Genomic DNA, 26,900 nt, shown 5'->3' with positions numbered 1-26,900 from the left:
AAGAGCTCAGTGGGCCCTGTTTTGTAGCTCTTTCTCTGGCTGGGGAGGCCCTGAGTCCCCGGGGACTGGTTGCAGGCTCAGCCTCAAGCCCTGTCTCTGAAACTTCAAGCTGCCCAGGGGTTCTCCGAGGACAGATAAGCATTCTGGGGGGGCCAGAACTTAGGGCTGGATTGCCAGCCTTTGTGAATGTCCCCTCGACCCAGCCCCAGTACTCCCCTTTCCTCTGGTTTCTCCACAACTGGGGGAGACCCAGAGTCCCTAAGCATAGGGAAGCTCTCCCCTGCATCTCCCATTGAACTACCTGGGCCTGATTCCCACCCCTCAATACGTTTGGAAAGACCTGGGCTTAGCCTCCCTCAAGACACAGGCCGTCCTTCCCTAAGTCTGACCTTAGTTTCTCCTGCCGTGGAGCTGGAGCTAGAGACCAGGGACCCCCAACAAGGAAGAGGAGTAAATAAATTGCCCTTGCCCTACCCGGTGCCCCACCCCAGGCTCCCAGGCTCTGAACACGCTTGCTGTCCCAGCCCCGACTGGCTGCTAGAGCAGGAATCCACTACCCCAGGCTCTGGGGCTGGAGCTGGCTGCCCATGTCATTAAGAGAGAGATTTTTATTATTCCCATAGGGAAGGGAGACACAAGGGGTCACTAAGAGCTACAGTGGGTGCCTGGAAAATAAATTAAAACAGGAACGCATCAAAACAAAAAGGAGATAAGAGAAATGGAGAGTGGCTGGGAGGCTGCAGTGACGGGCGGCCCCACCCAGGCAGGCAGGCTCTCCAAGGAGAAGGCCGAGTGGTCCCAGGCCTCAGCCAGCCCATTTCTTGTCCTTCTGTCAGTGGCGGCCCCAGGCTCCAAGCCCTGTGGGGCGGTGACTCCAGGCCTCCCCGAAGCCTGGCCAGGGAGTGGCCAGAGTCCAGCTTGGGCCCACACAGGGGCCTGGCCAGCAGCAAGCAGCACTCTGCCCTCATGGGTTGTGGTTGCCCACCCTAGTCATTGGAGGTGACATCGATGTCCTCCCCGTTGGCCTGCTTCGTGGCAATGCGCCACCGGTTGATGTGGTGGGAGCCCTTCTTCTTCTGCTCGGACTCGGGCCCTTCCTCCTCCAACTTCTGCCGTTTGTACTTTGTCCTCCGGTTCTGGAACCACACCTTCACCTGGGCCAGGGAGGGAGGGGCACAGATGAGAAACACTCAGGAGGCCCCCAAGCAGCCACTGGGGACTCAGTATTCAGGCTGAGTTGGAGCCAGATGGGGAAACTGAGGCTACACAGGGTCAGGGCTCCCAGGCCAGGGTCCTCTCCTCTGGCCAGCTGCCACCTGATGGGTCTGGAGGACTGCTGTTCCACATGCAAATGAGGTGGGGCAGGAAGAGGACACGGGGCCAGAGAGAAGGGTGCCTCTCCTGTCCCTCTCAAACAAAGGGTCCTAGAGCTGCTGGACATCCTGGTTCCCGGGGACATAGCACAGCAAAGGTGAGATGCTCAAGCTCTGGAGCCAGCAGACCCGGGTCTCCACTGCTTTCTAGAGAAGAGATAAGAATCACTCCTTCACAGGGCTGACGTGAGCAGTCAATGAGAGAACATGTGACCCATTGCATAAGTTCTGATGAGCTCCCAGAGGACCTAAAGGGGACACCAACTCCTGAACTGCCCCCATGCTCTTTGCCATACAAAGAGTCAGGGTGGACATGGCTTCATAACCAGGAGGTGGTGTCTGCCCGAGAGCAGGGCCTGGGACGGCCAGGCCACGCCCAGGTTCATGGAACCCACTGCTGGAGGCTCTGACCTCACACGCTATGTGCCAGTGTCCTTTATCAGGGGACCCTTTCTTAGCAACCTCATGTGAAATTCCCCTCTCCCGCCTCAGCGGTGGAGCTGTGCAGGCTGGAGCTGGGCAGGTGGGGAGCTCCGTCCCTCGTCCCTCGGGTGCCAGCTCCGCAGGATAGTCTGAAATCCACCAAGAGGCCTCATTCTCCTTGGACAGTCAAGGACGGGGAGGAGCAGGTCTGAGGCCCCACCCCAGGACAGTGTTCTGACCTTCAGGGACAGTTCTGGACCTTCTGTTCTCACAGCACTGGCTCCATTCAGATGTGGGAACGGGTCATACAAGGAACAGTCTGGAGAAATCCCAGGGGACAGAGCAAGCTCCTCTTTGAACACAGTTGAACACAGTGACACCCCCCCCACATACACACAAACACACACGTCTGCGTCTGGCAGTGAGAGCCCTGACAAGATGAGGGGTGGCGTTCAAACAGAGACAGGACAATCGTCTTCGGGGAGGAAGGAGGAGGAGGGGCAGGTCCACAATTCTAAGCCTGTCTCCTCCAGGAAGCCTCCCCAGACTTAGTCCCTTTTCTAAGCATCCCTCTCTTCTCCTGCCACCTCCAGCATTTGCTCAGTATCCAAGACACAGCTCTTAACATCCTCCCATCCATGATCTGGGAGGCTCATCCTGGCTCCCTAACAGGCCTTAGTGCTTCTGAACTGTCCGTCACCTCCACCTGACTACGTGGCTCTTTACTTGGCCTTGCAGAGTCGGGCCAGACCCAAACCACCTTCAGAGCTGGCAGGAGGAGCCTGGGTACCGATCCTGGGCTAAGTCTCTCATTCATAGGATAAATGTTTCTTGGGACCCTTGCAGTTTCTTGGGCTCTTGCTCCAGAGGGCCCCTGGAGGAGGTGAGGCAGACAGAGCAGGGTTACAAGGCATGGGTGGTTTCCTGGAAATGACAGCACATTTAAAAGCAAGTAGGCGCTGCCAACTGCAGCTGTGCGATGGCGCGTGGCAAGGCTGCGGCTGTGGACTAGTAGGGAGCACCTCGGTCTTGGCAGTGGCAGTGGCGATGAGAGGAGATCCTTGACCCCGGGCAGGGCTGACAGCAGTCCTCGGAGACCACCCAGTCCAGCCCCTACTCCCGGAGATGAGGGAAAGCACAGGGCTTTGCCACAAAGCCAGGCGGTGGCAGCCAGAAGCAGGCCTGGCATCTGGACCCTATGGGTGGTTTTATGCCAGGATGTGCCACCCTCACACGCCCTTTCCAGATACTCCTCTCTGTCCCCTCCATGGGGCCCACCCACCCCAGGGCTCCTCTTCATGGTCCTCCCTTCCTGGGGCTTTTGCTTTGCCATCTGCCCTGCCCCTTGATTTTAGAGCACTAGGGTGGGGAGGTGGGCAGCCCGTGCTCAGTGCTCACAGAGCAGCCAGCAGGGCACAGGAAAACTGGCCCAGAAAGAGAGGGGGTCCCAGGACTCGATGGGCAGAGTAAGAGTGAGGAGCTTCTCCCCTCATTTCCCGGGCAGGGTTCAAGCCCGTAGCCTGAGTCTCACCTCAGGCGGCAAATGCTCTGGACACGGGGCTCTGGATTCCATCCCCACCTATCTTTTGGCACAGGGCTGCCTGGGCCCTGGGTGGTTCTCAGCACAACCATTTGGCAGCCAGCCTAGCCCCTGCCCCCAACCCTGGAGCGTGCTGTGACTATGCCAGCCAGTGGGTGGGTGAGCTCACCCTGCCTCCTGTGCATGACTCAGGGCTGGGGCGTTATTCCTGAGGAGCCCAAGCGGGCTGGCCGAGGACGATCACCAAGTGATGGTGGCAGCACTAGAGACAGAGCTCCCCTTCCTACTCCTTTCTCCCTCCCACATATACTCCCAAATCTCCGAAAGAGACTGACAGTCTCCTTGGCCTCTAGTAGGATGGACCTAGCATGCTGCCCCCGTCCAACAACACTGGCCCAAAGAAGGAAAGTTGTGATGGTGGACTTCAAGGATGGGATATGTTTTAAGGCCAGGGGCAGCTTCCTGGCACACCCAAGTGAAAGGTGATTCTGAATATTTTCTCCGTGAAAAACACTGAGGTCAAGGAGGCAGCTCTCTAGAAACAGGGACATAAACCCTCTCCCTAGGCAGCCTGGCTATCTTCCGGAGAACAGCCTTGGGCTGAGTGTCCAGATGCTGTTTACAAAGACTGTAATAACGGGGATGCTTATGACTTCATAATATTAGTGAAAAAGCCAGGACGCACAGTGTTGGCACAGTGTGATCACAACCACAGAAAAACAAAATCCATGCATGGGGGAAAAAAGACTAGAAGGAAATGTACCCAAAGTATCGATAACTTTTCTTTAATATATTACTGATAATGATAGTTTTTTTTTAACTTGGAAAGAGAAAAGGAACTGGACTCTGAGTGTAGGAGGAGGTAAGAGTGACACTCCATGACCTCCCTAACCCAGCCAGGCAACTCTGGGGGCATCCCAGAGCCCCTTCCCTAGACGGCAGAGGACCTAGAAAGGAACCCGGTCACGTGGTGTGACTTGGGAGCCAGCTGTAGGAGGCTGTACCGATTCTGCACATGCCTCCCCACCCCTAACACACTACTCACCACTCCCTAAGCCCCAAAGGCACAGTTGAGATGATGGCTGGAGGACCCCCTCACCCAACTCTGACCCTCTGGGTGTGGGGAGAGGTCCCTTATGTTCTCCCAAGTCCTCACATCACTGAATGTCTCTCCGTTTCCCAGAGAAGCCAGATCCTTCCAAGGCTCTCCACTCTCCCGAGTCACCCAACCTGGAATAATCTTCTTAGCTTTCAAGACCCTGCTCCGATGGCCCTAGATGGGGCCTGCCCCATTGCCTATCCGTACTTTCTTAGTACTTTCCCCTGGTCTCAGTACAGTGACCCCAGATGTGCACTGACTTATTGTTCACATCTGCCTCCTCACCAGACTGTGATACTCTGGAGAACCAAAGTGGTGTGTTAGTCGGCTTTGGAGTCCCAGCGCACAGCCCAGAGGACATGTTCCACGTATGGTCATCCAGCCGGGCAGAGGTGGTACACTTGTGAATAAAGGCATGCATGTATTAATGAAAGAATGAATGTATAAATGAACTAACAAACAAGCAAATTACAGCTCCAGCCAATATTTCAGAGCTAATCATACTGTGCTTTTGAATAATCTCTTATTTTGAATGAATAAGGTCTGGATTCCTTCTTTTTCACCAGTCCCCAGCTGCAGTCCAGTGCAAACAGAAAGGTCTGGCTCCAGTGCCCTGCATACTTTCAAATACCTCAAAGAGTTCAAATATCCCTATCAAAATCTGGTAACTCTGACATAGGAAGTTCCTCCTTATGTCATACTGTTATCTCTTCTGCTTTAAGTGTATCCTCCTATTCTGTCATTCCCCTGACATAGAGAAATTCCTTAGAATAGATAGCAGCTTGGAGACATCAGTCAAGTCACCCCTCAGCCTACTGTCCACCCTGCCCTCACCCCTGGGGATCCATTCCTATCATTTCATCATGTGAGCTGTTCCCACTCCCAGGGTCAAGACCAATGCCATGCTCAGCTCAACCCTCACCCCAGCAAGCTAAGGTCACCTCCAGCTCCCCACCAACCATGGCCCTAACTCTTCCTAAGCCTTCTTGTCTCCTCTTTCAGCCCATCCTGGACCCTCACCCTCACTCTCAGGCAGATATCACAAAATTCACCTGCCCCCCACCCCAGGACCACATCCCTGACCCAGCTCCTCACAGAACCACTCCAATCCCCCTCATCTCCTCCTCAACCTGCCAGACAGGACTCCTGGAACATCAGAGATGCAGAAGTTCTTGGAGCAAAACTAAAAGTTAGAGAAGGGATGTGTGCATCCCAGAACACACCGTGAGTGAGTAACAAAGATCCCTTGATTTTGCCCTAAAATTCAAGTCACTTGGATCTCCTCTCATCCATCCCTCTAAGGGCAGAACATTCCAGAGCAAGAAGAGACCCCAGAAGCCTCCTTTCCGTGCCTCTGGGGGTGACCATACACTCTTGCCTCTCAAGACCTCCCTCCCTGCTCTGAGGCTGCAAACTGGTGGCTGGACTTGACAGTTGCTGCTCTGTCTTAATCTGCCTACTGCAAACCCTCCCCTCCTTCCCTCCAACCTAGAATCCTAGGCATCCCTCCAAGCCTTCCAGGTCTGAGGTCTCCTGGGAGCCTTCTGCCCAAGCAGATCTCCCTTCACCCACTTCAGCCCACAGCAGTGACCTCAAGGGGACTCCAGACACTTATTCTGTGCATGTCCTGCAAGTGTGCAAGCTTTGCATTTAGCCTTCACCATTAAATGAGGAATCTTCAAAGCCAAGGACCACATTTCTGCGCCCTTTTCCCTTACAGCTCAGCTAACCTCAAAGCCAGGCAAGGTCAAGAAACACCTGCTGATCTGTTCTGAGCAGGAGGGGCAGCTGGAAACACTGACCAACTGATCAGCCTGAATCAAACATATGATTTCTCTCAGCCCCCCAAACTAATGTTCCCCCCCACACACACATGAGCACACACTCAAAGAAGCATGCAAGCTGCACTCTGTCCATGTCATGTGACTGCCTAATGGCATCTAATATGTACCTATAACACCTGACCTTTGGGCATCAATCATACTAAGCCCATATGTGTCCCACATTGTGGGCACACACATGTTACACATACCCATTATACATATTCATTGCACTTGGGGCTAGGATCTGAGCCAGGCCCAGGTCTGCCCAACCAGCCACCTGGTTGGACTGAGGCTTAGACAGATGTCTTCCTGGTCATACTGGAAGGCTGCACCATAGCAGTGAGGAACAAGCAATTAGAACCAGAAGGGAGAACCCAGGTCCCCTCTCTCTACCTTCTAGAGTGACCCACTGGCCATCCCAACACAAATATCCCATTCCCTACTAAACACAGTGCCCTAGGCCAACACAGTAACTCAGGTTGCCCATCTCCCAGCACCTCATGCTGAAGCTTAGGGAGTACAGAGACCCCTGTGTTCTGGATTAAGAGCTCATGCATGCACTGATCTGCTTGACCTTTCCCAAAGTTTTATCCATAAATTGGTATTTGTATCATCTGAATCAATAATCAGCTATGAAAGTGCAAGGGAAAGATAGAAGGAGAGGGACAAGGAGAGAGCGGTGAAAGCAGAGAGCAAGGGGGATAACTGATAACATTAACATTTGTATGGGTGGAATCAAGAGAAATTTGCCCATTCATTCAATACATGTTTACTGAGCATCTACTTCATGCTGGGCACTGAGGTGGGCCCTGGGAGAAATAGACAGGCATGGCCTCTGCCTCCCAGAGCTGAGATGCTCAGGCCTGTTATTCATCAGAATCACCCAGAGAGCTGTTCTTCAAAACTTTTTCCTGGGACCCATCTTGCACCTCCTAAGAGAATCTCCTGGGGAAGCCCAGGAATCTGTATTTGAAGATCTCCCTGAGAAGTGGATGCAGCTGGTCTATAGACTGATGTTTGGACATGGCAGATGATTAAACAAGTAATAACAGCAAAGTTCGATGCATCTTGTGATAGGCAGGGGATATACTGTGAGCTCAGAGAGCATGAAGATGGATTATACAGAAACACAGAGAAGTAGAATATAGATGAGCCACAGAAACTCAGGGCTAGAAAGAACCCTGGAATTCATGTCATTCGATCTCACAGATACAACAACTGAGCCCCAGAGAGAAAACAAAGCCATAGCCAATAAGATAACAGATAACCATTAGCAGACATATGAATATGCTATCTGTCACTTGCTAAATAGCTCTATAGAGGTGGAAGTTTGTGATGAATGATGGACACACTGAAGATAAAACAAATAGATAATAAAGAGATAATCAACAGATGGGTAAATAGGAGTTATTGTTAAGAAGAAGAACATATAATTAATAGAAAACAGGAACTACAAATTAACCAGTTTGGGGGAGATAGTTTAATGAGAGCAGACAGAAGTAGAGCTAGATATAAAACAGCTATCTGTGAGGGACAGATTAGAGAGCTCTGAGAGATAAATGTAGATACTGACAGTAGAAATATTAATACATGCTATGGGGCTGATGGGAGGAACTGATGCTTGACAAATAGCTGACAGCTGGAAATGACAGGTAAGCTTGCCTGGCAAATACCGAGAGGTGGATACTTAGTTAATTATATGGGTCCAAGCAATAAGTTATGAGGGCAACAGAAAGACAAATGTGATGATGGAAACTGGGTGTGGCAGGACGAACCTTGGACTAAGAGGACACCCAGGTTGGGATCTTATTATACCACTAACTTAATGTATTGCTTTCAACAAAGGGAACAAAGGGACTGGGGATGGGAATTAATATTATTTGAGTTCATATTAGGCACCTTCTAATTCATAAACAACCTATTTTCTGGATGAGGAAACCAGAGCTCAGAAAGGTTGAGTAACTTGCCCCGGGGCACACAGTCAGCAGAGAGGCAGGTATTTGCAATCACATTTGCCTGACTGAGAAGCTCTGAGTCCATCTCTCTCCCCGCCTGGAAAGACAGTCGCCACAGGAGGTTCCTCAGGCTCAAACCTCCCTTAGTTCTTTTTGCCGCTGTTGTTCCATATGCAAAAAGCAGCTCATTTATAGATGGAACAAGATTAGCTCTGAGTTTTCATAGTTAATGAAACTGGATACATTACATTATTCTATGTGGTTTTGTTTTAAATATATGTTTGAAACATCTCGTAATAAAAATGAAGGAAACAATCAGTCCGTTTACCAACTGGCGTTGTTAGGAGCAAATATTGATAGGCAGCTACATTCAGTTAGAAAGAAAGTTAATTAAAAATGCTCTCACTGAGCTAAAAAAATGAAAGTTTAAAAACAATGACATTATTTCAACAAGTGTTAATCTGTGGGTGGTGGGATTATAAACCATTTTTGTTTTCTTACACTTCTGAAACTGAAATTTAATAAATACTACTTTTTAAATGAAGTTAATTATAAACACCATTCTTAAATTGACACCTTGTTTTAAACAATAATTTTAAAACAGTTTGCCAGGAGGGAAAAGGGGTGTTATTTTACTAATTTATTTTTTAACGTATCTTTCTTTAAAACGTTTTTAAAATTAACTCCGTTGTTTTGTAAGCTTTTTCTCTGCAGTTAGAACAGCCCAGCTAGCAAATCTGAAGACGCAGGGGTCCTGCCGCACAGCCAGGAGCATTGCGTTGATTGTTAAGTGGAGCATCTGACAGATATGACTGCAACAGATGACAAAATAAGACAGGAGGAGAGAGCGAGGTGGGCCACAGGGAGCTGGGGATGCAGTTGGGGTCTGGCCCCCACCTGGCCCCCTTCCTACCCTCGCTGGTAGGGGGAGGCCCAGGCCGCCCCCCAAGCTGGGCGCCTTCTCACTGTCTGGGACTGGTGAGGGGATGGTGGTATAGCAGGGGCGAGACTAGGAGGGAAGGGGAGCGGAAGGTGAAATGTCAGCCGGCGGGAGCTGCTGGGCGGCGGGGGCCAATCTCTTGCATTGGTAAATCCGGGAGCTGGCGGGACGCAAGGCCCATCCTGACGTTGAAATCCGCCTCCAGGGCAGCAGCTGGGCGGAGGGTCGCTCAGCCACTCCAACACCGGGGCTGGCCCGGGTGGACCAAGAGCTTAGGCAGCGCTTCCGGGCAGCATTTATTTAAGGCAAAGTCTCTACTTACAATGAACCCATATCTGCCTCCCCATAACTTTCATCTAAATCCTTAAAATTTGTTTTTCTTAAATTAATTATCAATTACAAAAATACTACATGGTAATTATAATTTCACCCAGTTCAAACCCCGACACCATTGTAATGTATTGCATCCCCACTCGACAGCCCTTCCAGTGACTGAGAGCAGCCCCTGGTGCCCAGAGCCCCCTTTCCCACCATGCCCAGGCCCCTCAGGTGCTCCGGGCACACATGCCATGGTTCCCCGAGCCCTCACCGTCGGCAGGCGCCAGGATGGGCGCCACCCTCAGACCCCAAGCAGGGGCTGGCCCTTGGGCTTTCTCCCCGCATGACACAGGCTGGCACAGGCTGGAGGGCAGCCGAGGCCTCTGCCCGCTTTGCCCAGGAACAGCTGCGATGACAGTGCGGGGAAGGCCAGGTCACCCGACGAACTGGGAGCGCCCCAGCACAGCGGCGGGAGGAGGGCTGCGGGAATCCAGGGCTGAGACCCGCTCCAGCGGACACGGTGCTGCCCCGCACTGTCCGCTGTCCGCTGCCGAGGAGGCCAGCTGCCTCCAGGTAAGCTGGTTCCCTCCTGAGGGTATTTGGGAGCCAGATTCGGGATAGAGTTTGTATTTACTCTGCCTCCCGCTGGGTCCTTAGTGGCTGGACAAAAGTCCTGCGGCCTCAGCAGGCTAAACACCACGGGAGGGAAGGAGCTCTGACGACGGGCTTTGCGGAGCCGGCGGGGAGTTGGGAACTTCTGGAACCTGGCGGGAGACAACTCGGGGCTGGGCTGGGGGCAGGCTCAGGGCCGCTCCTGCACCCGCCCGCCCTCTCCTCCAAGCGGACTCGAGGCGATTGTTACCTGCGTCTCGGAGAGGCTGAGGCTGCCAGCCAGCTGCTTCCGCTCGGCGCCCACCACGTAGTGGTTCTTCTCGAAGGCGCGCTCCAGCCGCAGCAGCTGCGAGGGCGAGAAGGCCGTGCGGATCCGCTTGGGCTTGCGCGCGAAGGGGCCGTGCAGAAGCAGCCCGTCCTGGGGCACGTCGCTCGCTGCGGCCCCGCAGCCGATGGCAACACACGCAGGTACAGACAGAGAGAAGGGGCGCCGTGAGCTGCAGCCCGGCCGAGGCCGACCGCCTGCCCCACTCCTGCACGCCCTGCACTCCGCCACCCTCTCCATTCCTTGACACCCCCCCCACTTCTCCCCTTTCCCTTTGGCCACCCCTTCCCTAAGTCCACCATCCTCCCCAGCACCTCCCCACACTCTGAGAGCTACCCCTGCCGCGAATCACAGCGCCAGCGCCTTAGATCACTCTGTCGGACCCAGAGGTGGGCCCAGGCCTGGCGAGGAGCCAACCCGCCGGAAATCAACACTGCCAGAAGTCTCTGAAGAGGCCAAGGGGTGGCAAAAGTCCCTGGGCTCCCTTAATCCCCCTAACCCAGCGGCAATGCCCCCACCACAGGCCCCAGTGATTTGCTTTTAAGTAACAGGTTGGAAGCATCTCCCTCAAGGAGGACCAAAAGTAGAGGCAGAGCTGGGTGTCAGAAAGGTGATAAGGGGAGCAGCGAGGCTGCAAGGCACAGCCTTACCAAACACAGGTTCAGGAACTGGAAGGTTCCCCAGGAGCAATCCCTTCACACCTGCTTAAACAAGTCTTGCATCTAAATGCTTAGGGTAATAATTCATTGAAAACTCCTGTCAACAGGCCCAGCTCTACCTTGCAAGAGGTAAAAATAGACCAGTAGCTAGGTCAATAGTCCAGGTAGTAGCTGGAGATCTAAAGTCAGGCTACATCTTTCCCCTTCCCCACCTCTTTCTCCCCAGGCCTTGGCTATCTGGAGGCTCACCTGCTAGGGTACCACCACCACCACCTGCAGGTGACTCCTACTGCTCTCTCTAGTGGGAAAGGCCCTGCTTCATCCCTGAATAGTCCCGTGCTAAAGAAATATGTGTATAAATATCCAGACGTCATCTTTCTCTCTAATATATATAGATATACCGGTTTCTGCATGGACATGTGTAAATATATGTTCCAGCCTCCCTACTGTCTTTTCTTCCCATCTACTGTACAGGATTTTCAGAGTGTGACTGTCCCTTAGTAAATGATAGCCATGATGGGGACTCAGCTACCATATGCAGGAGGAAGTGCTAACAGTAGACTGAATGAGGCTGGGGTTGGAGGGGGGCAGGTAAGGAACTACAAAATCCAAAACAAGCTTCTACCCACAACCCTAGTCTCAACGAACCTCCCACTAGGCCCTCACACAATGTCTGGCTTAGTTGCACATGCTAAAACTCGAAACAGGCCCTGACAACATCACCCATGGATTCTGATGCACATAACAGTCCCCCTGACCCACCAACAACACAGAGCCCTAGATGAAATGTTTTGACAGAATTAACTGTTGAGATTGACTGATCCAATTAATTCTTTCAGAGATGGCCACTGGTTTGACTCAATTTATGACCTGTTGTTTTGCTCTTAAGACAATCATCTGGATAAAGCAGTTGAGATCTCCCATCTCTGAAAACATTTATTAAATGGAGCAAAAGCACACAGTTGAAATGCTGTTGCTTAAGCTCTAAGATATTTAAGCTCTGTTCTTGTCCCTCTACTTGTGGAAACTGCTTGCGTGTACTTTCTCCAAGTCTCTGGGCTTTGAATATCTACACGGGCCAACTTTATTGCTGGAGTTTTCTGAGGAACAGGGTTGCCTAGGATTGAGAGGCTAATGCCTGGGTTGAGACGAAGTCACTAACCTCCAGTCACCTATTCCATTTCAAGTGGCTGGATCTGTGCTGCCAAAAAAGGGATCACATCACAGGGAGTTGGAGGAGGGACAGCCAGCCCACTTGGTCATTCAAGGTGGAGGAAGGCCCAGGTCCCTCAGGCTTGACTGAAGGAAAAGAAGTTTAACTTGGGATGGTGGAAGGGATAGATGTTCAGGAGAGGTGGTCTGGCACGGAGGGGTAAATGGCAGAGAAATGAGGAGCCTGCTCCAAGGGGGAACAGGAGGAATGAAGTCTCTGGGGTGGGGGCCAGTGTGGTAGGCCAGGAAAAGGTGGGTGGGAAGCAAATGCTTCTTGTTGGCATTAAAATAAATTGCTTCAAAAACAACATCATCATTTGTAGCCTGGGTGAAGTCCCAACAGTGGTTTCCTCTGGACAAATGAACTGGAGGGAGAGAGAAAGCTAGTCCATCCTAGCATTCCCAGGGTTTGGCCTCAGCTGCCCACTCATCTGGCCCAGCCTGGTCAAAACTTTGGCTGCAGTGTGAAAAGGCCCCATAGGTGTCTGTGAATGGGATGCAGAGAGGTGAAGGCAGTGTGTAGCTGAGAAAGTAGAATTGCAGTCTGCCCCAGTGTGTGAGACTTAGTGGTTGTTTTGTGATTCTATGGTATGTGTCAGTCACCTGTGTGGTGGAATGCAGTTTGTCTTTATAAACCCAGAGTAGAGGATGAAAGCAACAAGCTTCTCTCCCGACATACGTACTTCTTTGCCTCAAGTCTGGCTATTTCAGGAGAATGCTAGGTTGCTTGGGGTCTACCCCACTGAGAAATTGGCTCCAGTTCATTTATAATGTCCTGTTATGGTGGACAGCACATATCCCACATTTTGTGTTCACACGCATGTGCAAAAACATAGGGGTCTTCTAACCCCAAGCTCAAAGAAATGAGGGTGGAAAATTATTCAAGATGCTGATAAGTTACTTGATTCCAAAAGAATCAGGACTTTTCCCTGTAAGAAAGAGGATGTTTAGTACAAAACCAACCATCCCGAGAAATAGAACAATTGCTACTTGTCTCTGTAGGGACAAGAGTGGTGCCTTAGGTGCCTATGTACCTGGACCCCTCTCACCGGTGGGGAGGGGGCCTGAACCACCCCTGCTAGGGCTTCAGTTTCCCTTGACTGGACCACACGGGCAGAACAAACTTGGGGCTGGGGTGCCGCCTGTTTGGACACAGTAATTCCGGGCTGCGAGAACAGGCTGTCACTTTCTGACTAGGACAGGTGGAAACGTGGAAAGGGACTGGCATAGCCTTCTCTGGAGCTAGGAACTGAACATTCCCCCCTCCCCTTGGCCTTCCCACCCCTACAATGTTTCTACAGCCTCTCTCAGCAGGCCCCTTCAAAGCAGTGTCTGGGAAATAGCATTAGAGACTACCAGGAATGAGGCGGCTGGAGGTGGGGGCTGGGGATCCGAAGCACCCTGGGATCGAGCTGCAGTCCCCGCTGGAGAGGCCGAGACCGGCCAGGGGATTGGCAGGATGGCGGGGCAGAGGGGCCCGGGGCTAGGACGGGGAGAAGTGGGCCAGGCTGCAGAGATAACCTCAATCCCGCTTCTCCTGCCAGGAACAAAGGCGCCCTTTGAAGCACCTGCCCGTTATCATCGCGAGTCCGGGAGGGCTAGGTCTCCACAGCCCGCTCCAGGCACTGCTCTCAGGCCCAGAAAGTTCCGGATCTCCAGAGAATAGCACCGAATGGGGTCGACTCTCGGTCTTCGCCGGCTCCTCCTCTTCGGGCCTCCAGAGCGTCGGGAGCTTCGAGGTCCCGACCATTCCGCGTTCGCTTTTCCTCTGCTGCAGCCTCGCTTGAGCGGAGAAGCTGCTTCCCCGCGCGCCGGAACCGCGCCGCCCAAGAGCGATGCGCACAGAGCGCAGACATGTTTCTTTTCGTTCGTGTAGGGTTTCGTTTCTTGCATTAAAACGGGGCTGAAATGAGCATCGCAGAGACCGGGTTCTCTAGAAAACGCGGCGCCGGAGGGCCCGGGACGGCTCGGCTCCTAGCCCCGAGCCTCGGCTGGGAGCGGAGGGTTCAGAGCCGCTTGGGCGCGCATCGGTCTTCCGCGGCGATGATGGGCCCCAAAGCCACAGCGTCTCAGGGTTCAGAAAAGTCCTTCAGTACCCAGTGGATTTCCGGGATCGAAAATGCGGCCACACTTGGCTCCATCTGTGGGTCCAGACTCGGTTCTTGAGAGAAAAATCCAACCGTTTGTGCAACTCGACAACGTACACGCGGGGACTGATGGCTCGGAGAGCGGCGGCAATTTCTGAGAGGGTTTTGCGGAGGATTTATCCGGCCTCGCCTGGTTGGGGACGCTCAGAGTCGGAGCTGGATGACTCTAGAGGCTCCTGCGGCCCTCAGCGCCCAAAGGCGTGAACCACGGCGCGGAGGGCTTGGGGTATTGGATCCCAACCCTAGGGCACGGCTCGGGAGGCCAACTTCGGACCATCTGAGCAACTAGAGGCTAAAGGACTTAGAATCCTTCTCCTCTGAGGCCTGTCCTCCACCAGCCTCCAACCCGCCGGCCCCTCCGCAGCCCGGGCCCACGGGCTCACAAACCACCACAACTCCAACTTGGCCCGTGGGCGCCAGGTTGTGAGAGCCAGCCTGAGGATTGAGCCCACAGACGACCGGGGTAGTTTGCTCAATTTAAAAGAAAACCTCATTTTATCAGTAAACATTGATTTTAAATGAGTGGAACTCTTGCCAAAGCGACTGACATCGTAGGCATTTTTTTTCCCCGGAATTGGATTTGGGCAAATCTTTGAAATCCCTAGAGAAGACAAGTCTACCTACACAAATTCTTGTTCAAGTAATTACATTCTCTGGTTTTGTGGGATCTGCCAGGTCAGTATCCATATTGGCCAGGTGGGACTGAGAAAATGGTATGACAAATCGGGATCCGGGAAAGTGGCATTTTGTGACAGCCAAGCAACTCTAGCCAAAGCCTCAAGAGATCATTTTTTAAGTTATGTAAATAATTGTACCAAACAGCTAATTGACTGTGCGGACGTAGCTTACTGTCACATTACTTCCAGGAGCTGAAGCTCCAGCCGTGTCCTTTTCATTTTTCTCTAAAAGCCGGGTTACCTAGCACTGAGCCGTGGAAGCTCACAAGGTTGAGGGCCGGTCTACACCAACAAAATAAAACTATAAACTAAAGCAATTACAGTACAAATCAAGGCCACTCTTCAAAATGAATAGAAGAAAGACAAACTCCAACAAATTTCAAGGAAGAAAACGAACTCCAACAAATGTAACTCTCTTTTCTTCGGGGAAAGTCAGATAATTGATATGGTGTGTGTGTGTGTGTGCGTGTGTGTGGCCAGTGGGGGAATCTTCATTAGCAAACTGGTTGCAAACTGGGGAGCTAGGACTGGCTACCTACGACCTTAAAAGCCCTCTGCCCCCGCCCCCGCCCGAGAAGACTGTGTCGTCGGTCCCCCCAGTAGCCGGCTGGGCTCCGGGCGGCGAGCAACGGAGGAAGCCAGTTTGCTTATTGCAAACCTTCCCCATCTTGGGTCGGAGAGACACGTGTGACTCGGAGAAGTCGGGCCAAGGCTGCAGAGAAACATCCCAAGACAGCGGAGCACTCCACACTGAACATTAATTCTGTTCACCCTCCCTGCTGCCCCTGCTTCTCACAGAGCCAAGGCACGCGGATGGACTTTCCCCTGCCCGGATGCGCCAGTGAGGGCTGATCCCTGGGAGACGGTGGTGGACGTGCGAGCGAAGTATGGTGTCGGGTCAAGCCGAGGCGAAGGGAGAGCGGCGGGAGCTGCACTCTCTGAGCGGAGACGAGCTCAGCCGGGAGAGAGAATAAGGCAGGCCGTGGGGAGGGCTAAGGAGAGGCTCCAAGGATGCGCCTGGGCTTGGCGTCCGGACAGGCATCGTTTCTACGAAAGCCTGCAGGTCCCAACCTGGCTGCCCGGAAGGGAGACCTACGCGGCGGCCACACGGGTGGACCCCGCACGGCTCTTCCCGGCTTAGGAATCGACCCAAAGCCTTCTCAGCAACAACTTCTGAACAGCCCTGCGCGCCCCCGAGCCTCCCCGACATCGCCACAGCGCGGGCGCCGGCCGGCCGCCCGCCTCGGCGGGCACAACGTGGGCACTCACCCTGGAAGCGGTGGCCGAAGAAGCGGTTCCGCAGGACCCAGGGGTAGAAGTGGAGAGGGTCTCGGTGCTGGGCGCCGAAGAAGGAGTGCGGGGGCTGCAGCGGTGAGGCGCCCAGCTGGTGCGCCGGGTGCATGGTCAGCGCGGGGTGGTTCATGGCCTCAGGGAACACGAGCTCTGGCCCACCGTACAACGAGCGGCCGGCGCCCGCGGCGGCTGCGGCAGGGAAGCCACTCACGAAGGCCGCCTCTGCCGCGCTGGGGTGAGGGTAGTTGAGCGCTGTGGGCCGGAGCGGTTCCTCGGAGGCGGCCGCCGCCAGGGGATGGGAGCCCGCGCCCCCGCCGCCAGTGCCCCCGCCGGTGCCACCGTCCTTGGCTACCAAGGACTCTATGGTAAAGCCGCGCTTGGCCGCGGGCTGGAACATGGTCGCAGGAGCTGTCTGAGGCAGCCGCGCTCTGGGGAGCGCTCCGCGTCCTGGCGCCGCCGCCGTGCGGGGTGTGCACCCAGCCAGGCACATGCACACACACCCGCACCCCTCACCTCCCCCGCCCGCCCGCTCGCTCTCGGCCCCCGCGGGCGAGCTAGTCGCCGAGCGGCGAGGGGTGTGTGAGCGAGCGAGCGCGGAGTCGGGCCACCGCGCACAGCCAGGCGCGTTGGCTGCTGCGGCGGAGCAGGCAGCTCCCGGCGCCGGCACAGGCGAGGGCTCCGTGCGATGCTGTGTGCTGCCTCTACGGCCGGAGGGCTGAGCCCAGCTTCCTCCTTTCCGAGTCCCGCCGGGACCGACCCCAGCCCCGGGTATTCCCAGCACTGCCCTGCAGGGCCTCGGCAGCCGAGCGCTGAGAGGCGCGAGTTAGCGGGCACCTGCCCCGCGCTCGCCCATTGGCCGCCGCTCACCTGCCCCAAGGTGGGGGGCGGGGCGGGGCGGGGCGAGGGACGGCGGGTGGGGATGGAGCCCACAGTCGGAGGCAAAAGCAGGACTGGAACCTTTTCGGGGCGATCTAGGCCTCTTTCCCCTCCGCCACTGGCTTCTCCTCGCAACTCTGCCCTTTAGCTGAGTCTGGTGGCCGCCGCAGCCGTCTTAATCCACGCGGGAGCTGAAGAAGACGTCCGAAGGGCCTGGGGCTTGGGGAGAAACTCCAACCTCCTCCCCGGTGTGTAACTCAGTTGAACTCTCTCCCATTTGTCCCAGGATATCGTTTCCGTTCTTAGAGAACTTGGATCCGAGCAGAGGGTGGGTATTTGGGGTCCAATAAATAGGTTCTACCGAAAACCAACTCCCTACTCGCCTGGCCTCTGGGACCCTCCCACTCACCCACCATCGATCGGTCTCCCGAGCCGCGGTCTGATGCTGCGGCCCTGTTGCTGAGCTTTCGCGTTTTCTGGATGTCATGGGGACAGCTCCAGAAAGGGGACACTTTTTTTTCACAAGGGAACAGGCGGGACGCAGCGCGGGAGAAGCCTCCGGAGCGGCCACCCCGAACCTCTCAAGCCGCAGTTCTTGGGGCTCGAAAGCAGCTCCTTTGCCCAGCCACAGAGCGGCGACCGGCTCGGATTAGAACGGCGGGCCTCCGCGCAGAGCTGTCTACCTTCCTCGCCTTCTCTGGTCTTAGGGCTCAAGTGTCCGCAGGCCGGGTCTGGCCAGGGCCTCGAAGACACTGTGTCTTAAATTGCAGCTGGCCGAGCAGCCCAAGCTCGTCCCCGAGCGGACACTCCGCCAGCCGTCCTGGAAACGCAGCGGCAGCCTGACCTCCCTCGACCTTCGCCTGCCACCCGCGAAGCAGCGGCCGACTTGGCTCCAGCCAGTTTCCATTTCGAGCACCAGTCCCCGGGGGTGAGAGGGCGGGTGGCAATGAGAACCAGCACTCTGCAAACTTTCCACACGGACCTTCCAGGCCGCAGGGAACACCTCGCGGAGGCTCAGGAGGGCGCTGGGCGGCGGTGGGGAGGCCGCGACCTGGCCCTTGCCAGCGCACCGTGGGGAGGAGACCGCAGAGAGTTCCGCTTCCTCGCCGCTGCCGGGGTCAATCCTAGTGGCTGGAGCACGACCCAGGCGCGCAGATCCGGCTGGGCCTCCGGAGCCCCGAGCTCAAGAGGTCTGCGCGCCGCGCAACTCTGCGGGGACTCCAGGCCAGGTCTTGGCGGTGGCACGCCTGAGCGCCGGGGGCCGTGGTCCGGGAGAGCGCTCCGGGAGCCCTTGCCGCCACAAAGCGGGTTAAAGTCTATTTTCCACTCCACTGCTCTGAAAAGCCCCCTCGCGCCGAAGCCGTTCCGGCCCCCTTGGGCGAGGTGGGGTGGGGGTGGCGAGAGGAGGGGAGGGGAGGCGACCGCACCCAGCAGCCCTTCGCGTCCTGGGAAACCCAGGGCCTGGCACTGCGGAGGCGTCCCAGAAACACCCTCGGAAGAAATTGTTATGGAATCCGTGACGAGCTCCCGTGTCTCTTGCGCTGGCTCTCCGGATCTTTCCCGCTGTCCGTGATGATCTCGTCCTCTCTCCGGTTTCTGTCTCAGGCTCTCTGTTTTCCCCCTCTCCTGCCTCCCTGCTCTCCTCCCGACTTTTCCTCCCCTTCTTCCTTCCCTCTCCTTTTCCCCACCCTGTCTTGGAAAGGGGAAGCGCTGCCGAGTTGGGGACAAGGACCCGACCAGGCCACATCACTAAGGGGGCGGGGGGTGCGAAGCTGGGCAGAGGCACCGAACGAGGAGATTTTCGTTCCTTATTGAAGGAAATAACAGGGGATTTTGTTGGAGAAAGTTCCCCGCAAGGACGCGGGTTCACTTGGATAAACATTGCCTGGGCCTGCGCTCTGCGGCGACAGAGCAAACGCTGGAGGCTACGAAGAAGATGGGAACCAAGAGCAAATTGAACTCAGTCCCAGGGCCTTGTACCCATAGCCGGGAAATGAATCGCACCCGTCCAGCCGCAGACCTCCTCCTCCTACACCCACCGCGAAGCTGGGCAGTGAACGCGAACTGGTTCCGCTGGGCAGGTAGAGGAGCCTGGAATCTACCCTACCATTCCTAGACTTGCCTCTGCACCGGCCCCATCCCCTTTCATGCCTGTGGCTGTGGGTATACATGCTCATATCTAAATCAATAGACCTTTATATTTATTAATAGTAACACCTACCTTCCCTTGTGCTTTTGAAATACTCTGATACCCAGCCCTCTGTCATTAACTTCATTTTACAGATGAAGAAACAGACTACAGAGGATCAATAACTTGAGTTTGGTGACTGTCTGGGTTGCGCTGGGACAGCCCAGTAGTCCTGGCCTGGCCCTGGTTCCACTTTCATCTCGCCTCCACCAGGTATGCAGCAGCCGGCTTCCCTGTGGGGGGAAGTCTACAGGGATGGGGATGGGGCGCTCGACTCCAGTGGGGAACCTGAGGCCCCACATGTGGTTCTGGATCCTGAGTGTGGCCCCTCCACTGAATCCAAATTTTACAGAACAAATCCTTTTAATAAAGGGATTTGTTCTGTGAAGTTTGGATGCAGCCCCTAAAGGGATTTGTTCTGTGAAGTTTGGATTAGGTTGAGGGGCCGCACTTGGGGATCTGGAGGGCTACGTGTAGCCTTGAGGCTGCAGGTCCCCACCCCTGCTAGGTGATAGGAGTTCTGCTTTCATCCTCCCCCCCGTCTTTCCCTCTCCCAACACCCCTGTCTCTCGATTTCCTCTCCTGTAATTTCCTAATTTTCTTCCTTCCCTCCCCTGCTCTGCATTTATTTATGCCTTGCCTGGTTTCCTCTTATTTCCGCTCCCCTCAGGGCCTCTTTTCTCTTGTCACTTCCCCTGCTGCAGGCTAAGAGAATTTGTCACCCTCATGGGGTCTCTAAGCATGTCACTGTGTTCTGTATTCAGCATCAGTGCCTCCACCTACACCCCAGTCTCTTCCTGTGCCATCTCCCCTGCCCTCCCAAACTCTCATTTGTCTCCGTCTATCACCATCCCCTATAGCTGATCTTATACACAAATACCTCCTCTCTTCACCATCAGCTGCCCACTGTAACCCAAGCCCGTTGGCCCCCCCACCTATGTTCCCTACCCTTTCTCTCCTCCTACCCAAACTGCTGAGCCCTTCCAGAGACAGGAGACTGATCATGCCTCCCTCACACTGGAGTACCCTACATTCCACACATCTGTGGGCTGCTTACCTTTCACTCCACACCTGTTTAACTCCCTCCTTCCCACTCCTCTGCCAGGTTCTCAGAGTTCCCATCTCCTGCAATCAGAATCTTCCCTCCTGCAGAAGAGCTGCATATCTACTAGGCTGATACCTTCTGGCCCATCCAATCTGGCTGTGACCCCACATCAATGTTTTCTCTCTCCCCCGCCATCTCTGAAATAACCTGGGCTCAAATCCTAACTCTTGCATTTATTAGTGGTGAGACCTGGGGCCAATTATCCCGCCTCAGCTTGCACATCTGTGCAATGGCAAGCATTATATGGAACCTCTGTGAGGATTAAATGAGGTAACATATGCGGTGCACAGGACCAATGCCTGACTCCAAAGAAGTACTTGGCAAAAGTCTCTGCCTTTGCTTATCTGGGAAACTTGGGAATCATCCTCAGATCCTTACTCTCTCCCATCCTCTGCATCCAAGCACTCACTCAGTCTTGTAGTTAAGTACTTCTCTTCTTTTGACTTCCCTGCTGGCTAGCTTCATTCCTTACAACTCAGTTCATTTTCCTGGGAAGCCCTGCTATCACCACTCTGTCATAGCATTCACCTGCATGATGGGTTGCATGTGTCCCCATCAGTCTCTCTCACTGGGCCCCTCCCTTCAGCTGGGAAGGTGTGGTGTGTCTCACACCCCTGGCACAGGCCAGCAGTGTTCTGCAGCATAGCCCCCACTCCTGCGGAGAGCTTGGGCCAGCAACTCCCCAGCCACCTCTCTTTCATCTCTCATCTCCCTCTTTCCTCTTTAGCCTGCCTTCATCTTCATGGCTCCCTCTCTACAAAAAGTCTTCTGTCCTCATGTTTCCCTTGGTCTGTTAATTTTTCTTCTTCAACACCAAACTTCTTGAATGATTTTTAGTCTCTCTCTGACACTCTCACTTCCCCTCCACCCAAGCCTTTGCAACCAAACTTCAACCAACACCCATCACATTAGGAAAATGGCTTGCAAAAGCTCCAAAACTTTAATTATGGTGTTATAACAAGAACAACATGTGCTATGGATATAACAGAAAGTGCAACCTCATGGAGTTGTTGTGTGATTGAATGAGTTATGAGCCCCATCCGATGAACTTAGAGCAGTGCCTGATGCATGAGAAGCCTTAGCTATTATATCATAGAGCTGTGGTGTCCAGTTTGGAAGCCAGGAGCCACATGTGATGTGGGCACTTGAAATGTGGATGGCCCGAACTGAGATGTTTTTAAAATGTAAATACACACCACATTTAGTGTTAGGCTTAGTGTTTTTTAAAAATGTAAAAAAATCATTAATATTGATTACACAAAGTAATGGATATATTGGGTTCAATAAAATGTATTATTAAAATTATTTTTACCTGTTTATTTTTACTTTTTAAATGTAGCTACTAGAACATTTAAAATTACATATTGTCTCACATTATATTTCTATTGGACAGTGTTGTCATAGAAAATACAGATAATCCAAAAGGTGTGGGGGAAAGGAAAACAGAGATGTTATAACTATCAAATCCTACCCAGAAATAACTATCATGAAATTCTTGCAGTATATCCTTCCAATCCTTTCTGTATGTGCCTCCCTTTTAAAACAATGAAATCATATAGTGCATAGTTTTGTAACCTTTTTCTTTACAACCAAAGCATCTTTGCCTCTCATTAAATATTTTTTATTTATGTTAAATATTTTTTATATGCTTTTATAAATTTTCACTGTTTTGAATAAAATTTTGACAAGCAGCCCCATAACAGTATCTTACTGCATGTTCCTATTTTTCTATATAAATTTCCAGAAGTGTAATTTCCAAATATGCAATATTTTAATTCTTTTGAATTATGTCACCTGTTTGGCCTCTAGAAATGGATCCATTCATTCTCCCACAGGCAGAGTTTTAGAATTTCTCTTCATCCTCTGAAATGTTCATCAGGACTCCTTGTTTCCAAATTTAAGTCTTTTTTAGTCATAATTTTCCACGGGCTCTTCAGCATTGGAATACCTTCAACTCCCTTTTCTTTTGGAAACTCTCATCTCTTCATTTTCTGAACAAGAACCTTGCCTGGATCTGCCCCCTGTGGGAGTTACTCTTTCATGGCCTCTGCTATCTACTCCTAACTGTGGGCATCCACTAAAGCGCCCTTGTCCTTAGCCCTCCCCTCCTTCCAGTTATGTCATCTATCCATCTATCTATCCTCTATCTATCATCTCCTCCCATAGCTTCAACAAGTACTTTCATGCACACCCATTACAGATTTGTAATGCCAGATTTGTAATGTTCCCCCAGATGGAGTCACTAATTTTTGAGAAGTCAAGGGAGGGAGAAAAAAAATTTTTCAAAGTCACTAATTTTCAAATGCTTGTGAAATGCCTTCTTGGAGGTCCTATAGGCCCTGTAGACATTCACCACACCCGCAAACTGAGCTCAACATCTTCTCCATCAGATCTGTGCCTCTCCCTGGCTTCTCTCTTCTAATGATGGCTGTACCTTTCTGCAGGACACCCAGGCTGTGCAGCTAAGAGGCATCTATGATATCACCTTTCCTCAGTCACCGCCCTGCACATCCAGTCAGTCTTTACATCCTTTCTTTTCTTTCCATTCTCCTGCCACTAATTTGGGCTCCTGCTACCTTTCCCTGGTAATCCTCTTATGGTAACCACTTGTGGTCTCTCCTGTGTACAATTGATCTTACACACTGCTGCCAGATGTCTACAATACAACTCTACCCTGTTAAAATTTTTTCACACAACTCTGGAACCCAGGGCAGTTTCTTTACCTTTCTGTAACTCAATTTTTCACCAGCATTCTGGAGATAATAGTAATACCTACTCTGGAGAGTGGGTAAGAGAATTAGAATGAGATAATTCATATGTAGCTCTTAGCACATAGTAAGCACTCAGTAAGCATTAACTATTGTGTTGCTGATTCCAATAAAGTTCAAACTCCTTAGCTCACCATTCCAGGCCCTCTGTGAGCAAGTGGTACCTTTCTAGCCTCATATTCTCTGTTCACCTATGGGTAGCTTGTACTGTGGCAATACTGCCACCAGCCAGGGCACTCACCAGGAACTCCTTACTGTCTGTCCCTCTCTGTGCATGTCCTATAAATTTCCTCTCCAAGCTTTGCTCCAGAGTATGTAGCTGTCCAACTTCTGAGAGGTGGAAAATTGTCAACCATGCATGCAGTCAATTATTTGGAATGCCAGCTTCACAAGAACATTTATTTTGTTCACTGCTATGCTTCCAACACTTAGCACAGTTGCTGGGCATATAATAAATGCTCATTAAAGATTTGTTGACTGAAACATATAAATTTAAGAAACATAATTCAAGGTTCTGTTTGTTTTGAGACAGTGTAAAAATGCAAGTTTTCATCACAATAGAACATGGAGAAGAGTCAGCTCATGCCCCATGAGGTTTGAAAAAAAGGTTTGAAAAAACTCTCTCACAGGAGAATTAGAATTCTTGCCTCTCAGGGTGGGCTTCCCATGCTGGGCCTTATCTTGGAAGAAGATTCCTCCTGCAGAGACACTGACTGCCAGGAAAGGAAACCCAGATGCTTTGAACTTGGAGCCTGCCCCATAATGGGCTAAACTCTTGGGTGGGAAGGACTATAAATTGAAAGTTTCCAGTGTGACTCTGTATTACAATATGTGTAAACTTGGAGCAAATATCTCTTTCTTCTGGGAAGACCACTTCAATGGGTGTCTTATAAATGCAAAGATAAACCACTTCAGTGGATGCTTCATTTTTTTGCAAAGATAAACCGACAACTTAATTCTTAAATGGAATCGATTAGAGATCCCACAGCTTGAGTATTCTGCATAACATATAAATGTCTTGTCTATAACAGGATGTTATCTTTGCAGATTAATTTAACTTAGGGAAATGTTTCTTTTCAGCATATGGGTCTAGTTTGCCCTGTCCCTGAAAATTAGGGTTCCTTTTTGGGAGTATGTATGCATTCTGATTCAAATAGTTCTCAAAAAAAAAAAAAAACTGGAAAATAAAGGGCAGGGGGACCTATATTTTCATCTCCCTCACTGGTAGAGGGCATCTTGACCTGAATTGCTGAAGCCCACCCTGTGCTATTCTGCTGAATGCCCACTCATACTTTCAGTTCAGAAGGAATTCCTAGACTTTGGGAATGTACTCACATCAGATGATTATGTAGTGGTAGATCGGCCCAGTGGGGTTCCAGGCAAGACCAGTCCCTGAGAGTTCCGGAATGGACACACATGCCATGAGGCAGCAGAAGGGGCTGGAATGGGAGGACTCAGAGAGCAGGTGAGATAAGGGCTGAAGCTGGGTGACAATCTCCCCTCCTTAAAAGTAGAGGGCTGGACCTATAAGAGGGTAAGTAAGATCTTGCAATTACACAAATGGGCCTATCAACCAGCAGACATCTGAGTGATACAATGAAAACATGGTTCTTTGGCGTAGGTCAATGTCAAGACACTTCAGTAGGACCATTCCTACCTAACTTGGTGCTCTGCTGACCTGCTGATCTTCCCTCCTCCCCAACTGCCCACTCACACTAATTGGTTCATATCTGGATCCGAACAGCTTTGCATTACTCTGGACACACATTTCTTATCTTTTCATCAGTTGCTGAAATAATTTGGCCAGGGTCATTTATACATTCTTTCTTTATGAATGTCATCATCTGAATATGATGTCAAATTTCTTTCTAATAATGTGGTCTACTAGATGTCCAGAGAGCCTCCTCAGTACAGAACATCTAAGAATGCATTTTATTTTGACTTTTTATTATAAAAATTTCCAAACACACATAAAAGTAGACAAATAGTATAATGAACACCCACATATGCCTAGATTTTTCAATTATTAACATGTTTCCATTTTACTTCATCCTTTTTCCTTTGACTATTTTAAAGTAAATTACAGCCATCATGATGCTTTGCCCCTAAATATCTCAGTATGAATCTCTGTCTGGAATTCCTTTTTTAAAAAAGCAAACATTTATTATGTGAAATTTTGAACATACTTTGTAGACAGAAAGGTAAACAAACCTCTATATATTTACCACTCAACTTTAGTTATCAACCTTTTGCCAGTCTTAGAAACATCTTTTAGAATAATGATTGAGTTGGCATAAAAGTAAGGAAAAATTCCCAGTTGCCCAGAGATTATAGAAAGCTTGAATTGAGACAAGAAAGTAAGTTTTGAAGCTGGAGTTTGTGTTGGAACAAATCCTGATTCCCTGGTGGCCCAGGGCTTGGGGTTTTAAGGGCCACAAATAAGAGGAATGGGGACAAAACTTGGGATTCATCCAAGGCAGGAAATCAGATCAGAGATCCCTGAAAGGTGACATCTTTACTGAGTGAAAAAGAAAAAATTCCACCCAACAAAGGGAGGTGGTAGGTCTGCCGGCGCCTGGCGCAGCTTTGGCTCCATGTAGGAGGGGGGAAAAAGAAAACATGTTTTCCTAAGAGGTCCTAACTACAGTCCCACTCTCGTTTGAATTTGGGACCAAACATTTCAGGAGGCCCTAAAAGACTCCAGGCTAAAAGTTTGGCATCCCCTGGCAGAAGAAAACAGAAAACAAATGTATTTATTCCTTCTCTGTAGAAGAAAACATTTGAAAGCCAAACTTCAAGTCATTCCCCGAGATAAAGTTCCAAGAAAGATAAACTCACAATAAAAAAATCACAGAATACACAGGAAAACCAACTACCACGAGAATTAACAGAAACCACAAACTGCAGAATCAGACCAGCAAAAAGACCACATATTAATATGAATTATCATATTAATATAGACTATATTGTAATATACTATTATGTTATATATTAGAATATAAAATAATTGTGCTTAATTTGTTAAAAATAAAAGAGGTATTAAAAAGATACTTAAAAATACCTAGCATATGAATGTAAAATGGTACACCTCTGGAAAATTATTTTGCAGTTTTAAATAATGTTAAACATATACCAAGTCAGCCATTCTATTCCTAGGCTGACTATTCTCTACACAAGAGAAAAGAGTACGTATGTCCACAGAAAGACTTTATTCTTAATCACCAAAAACTTGAAACAATATGTATGCCCATAAATAGTGGGATGAATAAATTGTTAGATTCATACAACAAAATGCAGTAAAAAAAAATCAGCTATTGACACACACAACAACATGGATAAACCTCAGATGCATTATTGGGTAAAAGAAGCCAGATGGGAAAAAGTACATGCTGTAAGGTTCCATTTATATGGTACTACAGAATAGGCAAAAGGAATTTATGTTAATAGGAGTCAGAATAGTTGTTGAGGGATTATTGATGGGAAAAGTGGCACAGTGGAACTTTCTGAAGTCCTGGAAATATTTTATGTTTTTTTTTTATTTCAGCATATTACATATATTGCCTTTGC

General features: G+C 51.2%; 2 protein-coding genes and 1 long non-coding RNA gene across 3 annotated transcripts in view; 2 read left to right on the top strand and 1 right to left on the bottom strand.

Annotated features, from left to right (window-relative positions):
- The window catches only part of SFXN5 (sideroflexin 5), a 126,529-nt gene extending 121,758 nt beyond the window's left edge, over positions 1-4,771 (top strand). The window contains exon 15 of the mRNA XM_045549853.1: positions 4,724-4,771. Coding sequence (XP_045405809.1) covers positions 4,724-4,730 — 7 coding nt within the window. The 3' untranslated portion in view covers positions 4,731-4,771. The remainder of the gene's footprint in view (positions 1-4,723) is intronic.
- On the bottom strand, positions 591-18,339 carry EMX1 (empty spiracles homeobox 1). The gene is made up of 3 exons (XM_045549856.1): positions 16,373-18,339; positions 10,334-10,518; positions 591-1,154 (listed from the first exon to the last, which is right to left on the bottom strand). The coding sequence occupies exons 1-3, from the start codon at positions 16,884-16,886 to the stop codon at positions 987-989; spliced, it is 867 nt and encodes a 288-aa protein (XP_045405812.1). The 5' UTR covers positions 16,887-18,339; the 3' UTR covers positions 591-986.
- Positions 18,340-18,697: 358 nt separating this feature from the next.
- Positions 18,698-24,276, top strand: LOC123636455. The gene is made up of 3 exons (XR_006734540.1): positions 18,698-19,353; positions 19,556-19,673; positions 23,866-24,276. It is a non-coding gene; the product is annotated as an uncharacterized LOC123636455 (long non-coding RNA).
- The last annotated feature ends 2,624 nt before the right edge of the window (positions 24,277-26,900 follow it).

Source organism: Lemur catta, chromosome 4 (genome assembly GCF_020740605.2).
Source record: "Lemur catta isolate mLemCat1 chromosome 4, mLemCat1.pri, whole genome shotgun sequence".
NCBI classification, from domain to species: Eukaryota; Metazoa; Chordata; class Mammalia; order Primates; family Lemuridae; genus Lemur; species Lemur catta.
The sequence above is the reverse complement of the archived record's forward strand: the minus strand, read 5'-3'. Positions and strand labels throughout refer to the sequence as shown.

Bases quoted from the DNA above. Each gene is read 5' to 3' on its own strand.
- EMX1 (XM_045549856.1), bottom strand. From the start codon at position 16,886: ATGTGCCTGGCTGGGTGCACACCCCGCACGGCGGCGGCGCCAGGACGC. The intron at 10,519-16,372 runs GTGAGTGCCCAC...GCGGGGCCGCAG, and splicing joins CTTCGGCCACCGCTTCCAGG to CGAGCGACGTGCCCCAGGAC. The intron at 1,155-10,333 runs GTAACAATCGCC...TCCCTGGCCCAG, and splicing joins TCAGCCTCTCCGAGACGCAG to GTGAAGGTGTGGTTCCAGAA.